Raw genomic sequence first — 13,190 nt, forward strand, 5'->3', positions numbered from 1 at the left:
AGAAATATTACGGTAGACCAAGATTATAACATTGAAATGGCATGTTTATTATCACGTAACAAAATGTTGTAAACAGTATTATAGAAATAATTTCATTCATTCATTCATTCATATTGTTTCGGTAGAAAACCATGCAATGCAAAATCGTTTAAACACCAGAAAACCAGAAAAGTGCTGGGCCTCAAGATTCTAGATAGAACATTCGGACGCTTTTTTTTTTTTTTTTAGACCCCGGCGAGTATTCGGAACCGGCCTTTATTTGTCACAACACACGCGTACATCCGGCCGTTAAAGGGAACTCGGCGGTTAATTGGAACTCGGCTATTATTTGGTATTTTACGGTAACTGAATACGTCTGAGTACGGCAACACCAAAGGCCCAAAAGGAATAGAAAACTGCGTTGCTATGGAAAAATATGACCACTAGAGGTCTCCCTTGGCAAGATACAAACATTTCTGGCCGCCCAGAAATAGTACCAGACCCGACCCCCCTAAAATTTTCTCAACGGATTTGCAACAATATAAAAGAGGTCCATTTTGACTGAAAAAAAAGCGGAATTCCGCCAAAAAGCGGAAAACTCTCATCCCTGTCAAATGTCTGTCCAAAAACCTTGTGAACACAATATCGCCAAGGCAGATGAAAGGAATTTCACCAAACTTTCACCATTTGTGCATTTGGGGACAAAGATAAACTGATTAGATTTTGAGGTCTAAGGTCAAGGTCACCGTAAGGTCAAATGTCTGTCCGAAAACCTTGTGAACACAATATCTCCAAGGCTAATACAAGTAATTTTACCAGGTCATGATTACTGTGAGGTCAAATGTCCATCCCCAAATCACAACTTAATAAGGTGTGTAGTCTACCGGGCGGAGGCATCCCCATCGACGCCGTTGGCGTCGAGTTCTATCTATTTTTTTTTTAAATAGAACAATTAAAAGAATTTATCTTCATGCGGCCCTAAATTCTCCGCTATTTTTTCCTGCTTCACCATGACGCAATTTAAGATACTACATCATGCATGACGTGGTGGGCTTTTCCTGTTCGCGCAAGGCATTGTGGGATACAAATTTGAAACATGAGAGAAAAACGGAGGACGCGAGTGTGCGAATGAAACGTGAAAAACCGACTACAGTAACGGAAAGCGAGAAGAAGAAAAGACGTGATGTTATATACGAAGAAAAGGAAACGCAAAAAATATCAAACTAATAAAAATCGGCGCTCAGCGAGCACCTCGGTGTGATCAGCTGTTCATTTAGCGACAGAATGATGGAACTGTCAGTGCACGCTCAAAGGTAAACCTGTAGATGGCAGTAATGCGACACTGTGGATGCCAGCTGCCGTAAAACCCAAAAAATGAAGGTAAACTTGCGCATGCGCACACGGACTTCCTCTGTCTGCTTGACTGCGTGAAGCGAGCAATTTCATGCACATTATTTGCTTTAATCCCCTCAAATTAAATAACTTCCCAGCCACAGAATGGCGTAGTTTTTTTTTTTTAGATGTTACAGAAATAAACATCTATCACAATGACCACATTTCAGAGAGAACTAAATTTCACCGATTTTATGAAATCGAAAGGCCGTCTAGCTTTTACTATTTAGTAATGACTAATGTAGTGTCGAGGCTGAATGGACTCCTCAGTAAAGGTGGACGTAAGTGTTGGATAACGTCGCTAAACAGCGTTTGCAGCATCGTGGGTGGAGAGGACGCACCTCTCACCTTTCCTCTGGCCGATAAGTGCTGTTCTCCTCTCCCTCATCACAGTGCTCAGGTTTTCCACCATACGGTCAATGCAGTTATCCAGCACCAGAGAGCGAGCCTGCGACACAATGGGCTGCCTGCAGATGGGACACTCGTCTCTGCGTCTCCGCCAGTCTTCGATACAGTGCTGACAGAAACTGTGAGCGCAACTCAGCGTCACTGCCTGAGAAAGGAGGAAAAATATACGCTGCTTAACATTTAATTGTACACAAGCTCTAAACACCATTGGGAAGTTTTTCAAGAGGACACGAGTGACGTGATTGACTCACTACGAATGGATATTTTAAAATCTGGATGACTAAACGCATTTACAGACAGACAGTCAGACAATCTATTCATGCGTGGACATAACACGCACATTTTAAAAGTATAGTACCCCATGATGGCCGTACCTCGATGAAGAGCTCTGAGCAGATGATGCATTGCAGTTCATTCTCCAGCACTTCCGTCATCTGTGTGACCACCTCTTCCTTCTGAGCTCTCGCCCGCTCTTTCTCTTCCTGCAGCATGCACAATCATTTATCAAACACGCTAAACTGCTGTACACCAAGCAGTAATGAGATTTGTAATGCACGCTGTTTAGAAATATTTATTTACATCTCCAGCAAATGATTGGCAGAAAAATAGCGAAGACAAATCAGATAGACAAATAAAATTAAATAAATATTTTGCTGTGTTTGGGAGGACTAGCACGACTACAACAGCGTTTAAAAAGAGGGAAAAAAAATTAAACAAACTCAGATACATGAGAAAGAAGTGATAACCATGAGCTTTCACTGTTAGATACAAAAAACAAAAAAGAGCTTCTTTTTTTGTCACATGAAATTTTTCAGGGATGTTAAAATCATACCACAAAGCTCGACATTAAGGACTGCCCGATTAGACCCCGAAGCCGCCGCCAGGCGCCGCTAAAACCGCCATTTAGAATTTGAGCCGCCGCCAGCCAATAATTTTGTAAGCCAATTTGAGCCGCTATCTAATAAAATTTGGCTGAGCCACTAAGAATTGTGTACATCAAATAATGGGTTTATCCACATCATGAGCTACAAGAAAAGTGACACAAACATGATCAACTGTACACACTAGTAGTAACACAATAGAGACGTATAGGCATACACTGTAGAGATTTAGAACTGATATCACAGCACAGAGAGCCACCACAAGCTTGCCGTTGTGACTACCTGTCTGGCTTCCCGCCCCTCACACCGTTACCACGATACACTGGGGAACCCGGGAACCCACCCAGAGCATCAATCGACTCCGATATCGACGAGATGGCTGCATTCTTTGCCGCTGCTGAGGGAAAGTGTAAAGGTATTTTTTTTTGTTTGTTTGCACGTCCAGGTTTTTCCGGGATTGTCCCGGTTTTTTTGTGGAAAATGTCCAGGAAAATGGAATAACCTTCCCGGGACACGTTTTGTCCTGGTTTTTTACTTCCTCACATTATCCCCCATTGAAATAAACACAAATCATTAATGTTTCTCGCAGCCACTTAACATATTAATAGTTTTCACGCAAGCGGGCATATTGTAGGCAGCTACTTGTGTGGCCTCATCGAATGTTTGCGCACGCAGCCAGTCGCCGTTGCTAGGTGATCGTTGTCAATACAACGGCGGCCGCGCGAAATCAAAGATACTGGAATACCGTAATACCAAACAATAGGTGAGAGTTCCCTTGGTCGGTGCGCGAGTAGGCTGGCTGTCTACTTCCTATGTTCTGATTCTGATAAAGGCTGGTTCTAAAGCCTGGGCCAATTTCATCAATAAATGAATCTCATCTCATCTCATTATCTCTAGCCGCTTTATCCTTCTACAGGGTCGCAGGCAAGCTGGAGCCTATCCCAGCTGACTACGGGCGAAAGGCGGGGTACACCCTGGACAACTCGCCAGGTCATCACAGGGCTGACACATAGACACAGACAACCATTCACACTCACATTCACACCTACGCTCAATTTAGAGTCACCAGTTAACCTAACCTGCATGTCTTTGGACTGTGGGGGAAACCGGAGCACCCGGAGGAAACCCACGCGGACACGGGGAGAACATGCAAACTCCGCACAGAAAGGCCCTCGCCGGCCCCGGGGCTCGAACCCAGGACCTTCTTGCTGTGAGGCGACAGCGCTAACCACTACACCACCGTGCCGCCCCAATAAATGAATCATTAAATAAATCATTAAATATATCAAAAAAGAATGCCTGAACACTGGCGTGAGAAATGAATAAATCAGTTGTCCCAATAACATAGCACCTCTCTCTTGTGATTAAAACAAAGGATTAGGGCTATTTGGTATGATACGGTAGTCTAACTTTTAAAGTTCAGTTCTCCAGAGAAAAGGCTAAAACAACAACAAAGCAGACTGAGAGAAATTATATTGATTATATTTGTATTATTTTGATTTGGAAACGGAATGGGAGGAGAGACAGACGATGAGGGAGTCGGACAGAATGAAGTAGAAGATCCGGTACCTGTCAAAAAGAAAAAAAAAAAAATTGTAAAAAAAAAATATTGGCGTCCAAATAAGATCATTCCTATATGAAATTATTTTTTGTAATAATATTTGTGGTAGTGCCCATTTAAGGGTTAAGAAGACAAAATGAATTTTAACTAAACGCCTAACTGCACCAGTTGAACTGTTTTATTTTTAAACGTGAACATTCACATAAGGCATAGTAGATGTGCGTGTCCGCAGCCCTCAACCCCCGCGCTCGTACGTGCGCGCAGGCGCGGCCGCCGACCGATGTGTCCCGGTTTTTTACAACTCAGATGTGGCAACCCTATTCACATACTTCGAGATTGATAAAAAAAAAAGTACTCCACCACTCTACTTTCATCATAGTAAGATAGCTGCCAGTCCTTCACTGGTCATTGCTAGTGAGAGTAGATAGCTAGATGCCTTCCTCGAACAATCCAGATTAGCTTATTATTAGCACTGAACTACAATCTTGCTAGATTTATATTTACAATGAAGTAAGAGACCAGGGGACCTGTGGTAATTTGCTATTTATTCCCCCCATTTGTTTGATCCGTTCGCCCGGATATATGCCACACAGTGACGTCCAGTATCAGCCATTTGTAGCCATAAACATTTTGGTGGCTGCAGCAGCCATTAAGGTTTTGGCTGAGTCAGCTAGCCAGCCAATAATTTCATCAGCCAGCCATTATCCTGAAAACAAACGGCTTCGGGGTCTATGCCCGATTGCCCGGGGCAAGTGAAACACGCATTCAGGTAAGTGGAATATATCCCCAACGTGCCCGACCGGGCAAGTTAGAATGAGCATATGTTACAATCTAGCACCACAAAAATGAGGCTTTTTGATCTTTTATTTCAGTTTCTAAAAGCGTCCCTGACTACGTATCCGGCATCATGTCTTGGCTGTTTTCTCCGTCTCGGTTTCATTTACTGCTTTACAAGTTATTTTATATCCCCCCGCTGTTGTCGTATGGTACACGTACTGCTTATAGACCCCTTGTGCATGACGTCACGCATCACGTGATAATTACAGCTGGGGTCAGACAGACACCGTCTTTTATGTAAGCAGCTTAATCTGTCTTCAGTGTGGTTAATTTTTGCGCTGTTTTTTCATCTTCAAACAGAAACGGATAAAAGGCATTACCGTCTCCCTGCTATCAAGAAAAATGCTAAATAAAAGCAAATGCTTCAAGAACAACGAGGAAATTAGTGGTTAAAGAACACGAAGAGGAGCTCAGCCTGAAAACTCCAGAGAAGTTCACGATTGTATTTAAAATATATTTTACAAAAACAGAAAGTCGGAAGTGAGGATGGAAGAGTTTGCTTAAGAATCTCGTTTTTTTTTTCTGCTCGCATTCGAGTTAGCACCTTCCTAAATAACTTGTAAAGCCGTAAATGAAACCGAGACGGAGAAAACAGCCAAGACATGATGCCGGATACGTAGTCAGGGACGCTTTTAGGAACTGAAATAAAAGATCAAAAAGCCTCATTTTTGTGGTGCTAGATTGTAACATATGCTCATTCTAACTTGCCCAGTCGGGCACGTTGGGGACATATTCCACTTACCCGAATGCGTGTTTCACTTGCCCCAGGCAATCGGGCAGTCCTTAATGTCGAGCCTTGTGGTATGATTTTAACATCCCTGAAAAATTCCATGTGACAAAAAAGAAGCTCTTTTTTTGTTTTTCATATCTAACAGTGAAAGCTCATGGTTATCACTTCTTTCTCATGTATCTGAGTTTGTTTAATTTTTTTTTCCTCTTTTTAAACGCTGTTGCAGTTGTGCTAGTGTTTGATTTTCTTACAGGTTCCTTATTCAACACAGAAAACCCAGATTGGTTTCAAACAACTCGGGCATTAAAAAAAAAAAAAAAAAAAAACCTCAACAAGGAGCAACATGCGTGATAAAGCCTGAAAGAACAGAACAGATTAAGAGCAGAGAGAGCTGGAGCTTTGTTTCTGTTATCAGAGGAACACAGTCCTGTGCAGAATATCTTTTTTTGTTACATCATCCACTTCTAGGTTTATTTATTAAAAAAAAAAAAAAAAAGGTCTTGGCACCCTATTATTTTCTTCATACAAACTTTGTTATAGATTTCTATTTTATGATTCCTACATTATCGAGTAATGAACCTACAGTCAGAGGAGTTCTACACAAAACACACACTGAACTTTACAACAGCTGCGTGCATGTGAAATGGAAATAAATCGACTAAGGCAGGAAAAATTAATTATTTTGGATAAAATTGTTGTTATTGTCCGTTACAAGTAAAAAGTAACCAATAACCAAACTTAATAAACGTAATCAATAACCAAACTTCAACTCGATGTCTGATCTTCATTTTATGTTGCAGTTCACAACTATTCTATGGTTTTCCTAAAAAAAAAAAGTAGTACTCGCGAAATAGGGGGCAAGTGGATATTAACCCCAACTTACCCCCCAGGGCAAGTGGGTTTAAAAGTTAATGTCGAGCCCTGCAATACAAGCTTTTTTTCATAGCCCTTTGCAGCTTTACATTTAAATCAGTCCTTACTCTTCATTTTCACCTCATTCGCCCCTTTCACATATCCCACAATCCACTGCGCGGTTGGGAACTTCCAGTGGCCGGGCCCAGGCTGCTGATAACGTTACTCAAAACCAATACTGGGCTATATAATCAGTTTCGATGTCCAAATATTACTACAGGTTTATATGGTCTCACAGATTCCCCCCCCCCAAGGAAACAGAAATTCCGTTTCTATTGTTACAATCACCTGGCTCAAGGGCAATGTAACATAAAAGGAAACCACACGCAGACGAAAAAATGTTCAGAATATTTATTAAATAAAGAATTAAGTAACGTGTATGCAAGATCAGTTGTGTGTATGTGTTGCAAAGAATGTCTAGGAGTGTTCAAACTAACACAAAATCGGCCAAAGGAGGAAGGGGAGGCCCCGCCAGAATGGACCACTGGTCTTTTTATACCCTGTCCAATTATAGACGCGCACCTGCGCTAGATCACCTAGTTGGACAGGGAAATAGGTTAACCAGGTAGGTGGCGCTACCAACAATAAGCAGAGCGTCACACTATGTTTCATCATACTTTGTGCAATGTCTATATGTCTGTATGTCAGGGCTCCCTTGTAAAAGAGGCTGAATGTCTCAATGGGACTCACCCTGGTAAAATAAAGGTCAAATAAAATAAATAAAAAAGAGTAATTCTGCTCGAAATGATTTACATTGATGACAAATTGCAAATTTGCAATTTACACAGTTAAAGTTCTTATCACGGGTAAATTCAGGAGCTAGATCAATGTAATTATCCTGTTTTATATTAAACTTTGGTCAAATATCTGTCATTCTGCATTCTCTGCAATTTTTTTTTACCTTGCGCAAGACCAGAAAAATTCAGTTGAAATCAAGCCATTTGAGGCGAATTGGTCCACCTCTGAAAAAACTTCGCATTTGGATTTCTGGGCAAACATTGATTTTCATGACGTCGCGTGCGGGACGCCTCCCTCTGAATCCTACGTCAGCGCTGGTTTGTTTATGAGAAAACGACCTGGTGGTTTTCTGCAAATTTCTTCAACGTTATCGCGTAATTATTAAAATGGTTAACAGATGTATCGTAGGAGGGTGTAGCAACACCAATCTTGATGGGATTAGTACTCATCGTTTCCCAAAAGACCGGACAATGAGAGAGAAATGGGAGCGCTTGGTCTACACAGGCTGTGCACTGAAACTGTGCAAAGCTCGCGCAGCCTGCTGGCGCTTCCGCAGGTGACGTCACGAATCTGGCTCCAGACTCCATTTAGCCCAGGAGTAATAGTGTTATACCCGGAACAAATTAGTAACAAGCTGAAAATTTCAGAATATGTTCAGAATACCTTTAGGAATAACATACTAAAAGTCCCCGGAAATCCCCCTTGTGCTCTCTGAGAAATTCAAGATGGCGTCCAAAATGGCCGCCAAATGGAGATCTGCCCATATCTCAGGCCCCCAAAAAAATATTGATGCAATTAAAAGGTCAGAATATATGTTTTGTAGGGTAGGAGAGTAAATTCCAACATGTGTATTAATTACATTGTGTATTAACATTATATAATAATGTACACATTATTATAACAGTATATTTGTGTATAGTGTGGATCCATTGGTTACTCGTTCACTCCGTATCATCCTATTCTGTTCACAAAACAACAAACACAATTACTAGGGGTTGGAGCACTTATTTTCATTAAGAGACCAGACCCTCTGAACATGAATGGGGAGATATCAATACTGGACTCTGTGAAAACTAATGGTCGCGAAGAGCATATGATTGAAATTGCCATGAAAAGTTGATTATACTTGAGTGTTAGGTTGGTTCTCATGACTCAGAAAAAGCTTTAAAATCCACTTTTCTCGTGGATTATTTTGACACTGCGCAGGCACAGTACTTCTATAACGGCAGGAGAGGGACAGCGGAGCACGAAGCTGCAAGATGATTGGAAAGCTGTTGGTTCAGATCGACATATGATTAGTTGTTGGCAGCGGAACAGGCGGGATATTTGCAGACCCGTACTGCCGTCAGAGACGGTTGATTAGAATGTTTGCTGCCATTACGAACTGTCAATTGAATTATTCATTTTTATTAATTTAAAGTTGTTTAAGAAAATAAATATGGCTTTTCCTTAAATACTTGTGTCACTGCAATGATTCTTTTAGTCATTGTAATTATTGTAATCTTTAAGCAAGTGTTTTTTTTTTAATATCGTCAAAATATCGTTATCGTTAAAATCCTAAAAACTATCGAGATATTATTTTTTGCCCATATCACCCACCCCTACGTTACAGTCCATGAAAAATAGGAAGTATAAGTATGAGAAGAAAACAGTAAATCAGAAAGCTGCGCACGTAAAGCCAATTGGCTGCGCGCCATTATCTGCTGCTGGCTGCACTTCACTGCACGCGCAAGGATTTCCATCAGTCCAACGTAAGTTACGTAATTGGCTTTACGTGCGCAGCTTTCTGATTTACTGTTTTCTTCTCATACTTATACTTCCTATGTTTCATGGACTGTAACGGCATTTGCTTATTTAGTAATTTTAATACAGAATTTACTTTGATGAAATTATAATGAGACACTCCAACGCCCCCCCCCCCCAAAAAACCACCTCATCGGATCTGCGCGATTCACACAAGTCCCCCAGACAGCCGTGAAAAAGGCAGCATCCGCCAAAAGGCGCATCGTTTGCATCCATGTACATATAAAAAAAAAAAAAAAACACGAACTTGGTCCAGAATATGCACTTTAATGTTGTTGGCCAGAGTTATAGTGCTGAGTAGTTGGAATATGTATTTGGTGTAAACAACGCACAGAGTGAAAGTGAAAGGGCTGTACGGGCGATAATATAACAATGATCAATTAAAAGCTTCTGTGCTGATGAAAAATACCATAGAACCAATAACTAGACATATAAAAGCAATCTAATAACTAGAGGTGTTGATGACTGATCGATCCCCGATCTAATCGATCCGTTTCAATTCGCGATTCAAAAATCGATTAAAATTTAATGAATCACGATTCACTAACAATACTTAATTTCATCCCAATAACCCTAGATGCACAGCAAATTTCGACAAAAGGCATAATTGAGATTAAAAATTCAGTCCGGTATCCGGAGCTGTACGTGGGCGCAGCCATGTTTGTGGTTTCTATAGCAACCTTGCAAGATCACGCGGTGCTTTGTGAACAGCATGGCAGACGACTCGGAATTCCTGAAGCCACCGGCTTTTAAAAGCCCAGTCTGGCGGCATTTCTTACTGCCTCATGACAAGTGTTGTGTAAGGGCCTCTGCATGCTCTTGCGACAAGGCTTTCGCAGATGGTTGTAATTTATCGTTGAGCGGGGAGTAATAGGCGTGTGCGATGTTATTCACCGCCACAACGCAAGGGGGCACGAAGTCGCTAGGAGTAGTTGGTGGGTGTGGTTAGTGGAGTGTTTATCCTCCGGTTACTTATAATGACTAGAACTGGAGTCGTTACTGTGTAATGTACTGCCAATTGATTTTTCTTTAATAAAAAAAAAAAAAAACGAGTCGTATAGATGTACGTACTTCCTCAATCAACCGCTCTTCGTGCTGCTCCATCTTCGCTCATGTTTTTAAAAATGGTGGTCATGAAAACAAAACCAAACCGGGAAAGTAGGGAAGCGGAAGTGTGTGTACAGCGGATGTAGAGTGGACCAATCAGAGCCCTCTTGTCTGCGACACTGTCTGTGAGGCTTCTGCGGTGGTCACAATTTTTGGGAGGTGCACGCAGAGCGTCTGCGAAGGTGGGGGGGGGCTACGCAGACGCTGTCTGCGACGCCATCTGCGAGGACTGGGTTGTCAGCATAAATTGGCCTTAAGCTGTGCGAGTCGAAGTTTCCTCATCATGGCAATAAATTATTGCCATCTCAGAACTTATTGAATCTCAGTGCCTTATGTATCTCTGGACAATGAATTGTGTCTCAAGAGATGGTATTCACTTTAACACAAGTGACTATTTTTGTGTTTTAAAAAGATTGAGACAAAAGTCATGAAGTTCCCATTGCTTTTCTGTTTCTTAGCGTTTTGAAAATTAAAATGTGCCAAAAATGACTGAACTGTGATACATTCAAAGCCAATGACGTGACTGGAGTCTGAATAAAGACGACAAAGGCAACACTACTTGTTTGTTTTTTATTGCGCTACATTTCTAGGTTAGCAGTTAACAGAATACGGACAATGATTTACATCAGTTATAAAAACAGAGGACGAAAAATGTGAATTGTGATTCAAATTGAATCGAAAGGTCAAAATCGTTATTCGAATTGTAGAGGAAAATTTAATTTTTTAGACAATTCTTACGACTTCAGTGATCTTTAGAAAGGCACAGTGGCTTGCAAAAGTATTCATCCCCCTTGGTGTTTGTCCTGTTTTGTCGCATTACAAGCTGGAATTAAAATGGATTTTTGGAGGGTTAGCACCATTTGATTTACACAACATGTCTACCACTTTAAAGGTGAAAATTGTTTTATTGTGACACAAGCAATAATTAAGATGAATAAACAGAAATCTGGAGTGTGCATAAGTATTCACCCCCTTTCATATGAAGCCCCTAAATAAGAGCTACTCCAACCAATTCACGTCATAAATCACATAATTAGTTGATTAAGATCCACCTGTGAGCAATCAAAGTGTCACATGATGTCTGTATAAATCAACCTGTTCTGGAAGGACCCTGACTCTGCAACACTACTAAGCAAGCAACATGAAAACCAAGGAGCCTCCAAACAGGTCAGAGACAAAGTTGTGGAGAAGTATAGATCAGGGTTGGGTTATAAAAAATATCCCAAACTCTGAATATCCCACAGAGCACCATTAAATCCATTATAGCAAAATGGAAAGAATATGGCACCACTACAAACCTGACAAGAGAAGGCCCCACCCACCAAAACTCACAGACCGGGCAAGGAGGGCATTAATCGGAGATGCAACAAAGACACCAAAGAGAACACTGAAGAAGCTGCAAAGATCCACAGTGGAGATGGGAGTATCTGTCCATAGGACCACTTTAAGCCGTACACTCCACAGAGTGGGGCTTTATGGAAAAGTGGCCAGAAAAAAAGTCACTGCTTAAGAAAGCATATTTGGAGTTTGCCCAACAGCATGTGGCAGACTCCCCAAACACAAGGAAGAAGATTCTCTGGTCAAATGAGACTAAAACTGATCTTTATGGCCATCATGGGAAATGCTATGTGTGGCACAAACCCAACACACTGAGAACACCATTCCTACAGTGAAGCATGGTGGTGGCAGCATCATGCTGTGGGGATGTTTTTCATCTGCAGGGACAGGAAAGCTGGTCTGGCCTGAAGGAAAGATGGATGGCACTAAATACAGGGCAATTCTGGAGGAAAACCTGTTTGAGTCGGCCAGAGGTTTGAGACTGGGACGAAGGTTCACGTTCCAGCAGGACAATGACCCTAAACATACTGCTAAAGCTACACTGGAGGGGTTTAAAGGGAAACATATAAATGTCTCGGAATGGCCTAGTCAAAGCCCAGACCTCAATCCAGTTGAGAATCTGTGGCATAACTTGAAGATTGCTGTACACCAACACAACCCATCTAACTTGAAGGAGTTGGAGCAGTTTTGCCTTGAGGAACGAGCAAAAATCCCAGTGGCTAGATGTGCTAAGCTAATAGAGACATACCCCAAGAGACTTGCAGGTGTAATTGCAGGAAAAGGCAGCTCTACAAAGTACTGATTTTTTTTTTTTTTTGGGGGGGGGGGGGGGGGGGGGTTTGAATACCTATGCACACTCCAGATTTCTGTCTTTTCATCTTAATTATTGTTTGTGTCACAATAAAACAACAATGTGCACGTTTAAAGTGGTAGGCATGTTGTGTAAATCAAATGGTGCTAACCCTACAAAAATCCATTTTAATTCCAGCTTGTAATGTGACAAACCAGGACAAACACCAAGGGGGATGAATACTTTTGCAAGACACTGTAAGCTGTAGACACATTGTGTAGGGGAAAAATGAGATTTTTTTGAGAATCTGTGCCTCTCAGATTCTTAGGTCAGACACTGTGTCTCATGTTTATATAAAATGAAGAATGTTGTTTGTGTTCTATTTTCTAGGTTATTGTAAACATGTATATGTGCCAGGACAATGTTTTACGACAGAGAGGGTGCCAAGGCTGGACACCCTGAGATTAATAAGATATCTGATATGCTATTGTTATTTTGACAAGTACATAACTATGGGTGTGAAAATGGAAAGTGCTTCTTCTGGGTGAAATTATTTCATTTGGAAAAGCTCTCTTGCAAGAGTACTTGAATAAATTCATATTTCTGTTTGTTTCTTCCTAACAGCCTCGAGTTTTATTACACTTTTCCACCACAGAATCAAATCATGAAAAAACTGAATCGTCAGACCTCTACTAATAACATCGCATTTCAGCT

General features: G+C 41.3%; 1 protein-coding gene across 2 annotated transcripts in view; it reads right to left on the minus strand.

Annotated features, from left to right (window-relative positions):
• The window catches only part of rnf8 (ring finger protein 8, E3 ubiquitin protein ligase), a 39,335-nt gene that overhangs the window by 12,862 nt on the left and 13,283 nt on the right, over positions 1-13,190 (minus strand). Inside the window, exons 6-7 of one of the 2 annotated variants that reach the window (XM_060917887.1) lie at positions 2,154-2,261; positions 1,720-1,924 (exon numbers count right to left, since the gene is read on the minus strand). In XM_060917887.1, coding sequence (XP_060773870.1) covers positions 1,720-1,924; positions 2,154-2,261 — 313 coding nt within the window. Of the gene's footprint in view, positions 1-1,712; positions 1,925-2,153; positions 2,262-13,190 lie in introns of both variants that reach the window. The other variant, XM_060917888.1, reaches the window with a different exon arrangement.

Source organism: Neoarius graeffei, chromosome 3 (assembly GCF_027579695.1).
Source record: "Neoarius graeffei isolate fNeoGra1 chromosome 3, fNeoGra1.pri, whole genome shotgun sequence".
Lineage (NCBI taxonomy): Eukaryota > Metazoa > Chordata > Actinopteri > Siluriformes > Ariidae > Neoarius > Neoarius graeffei.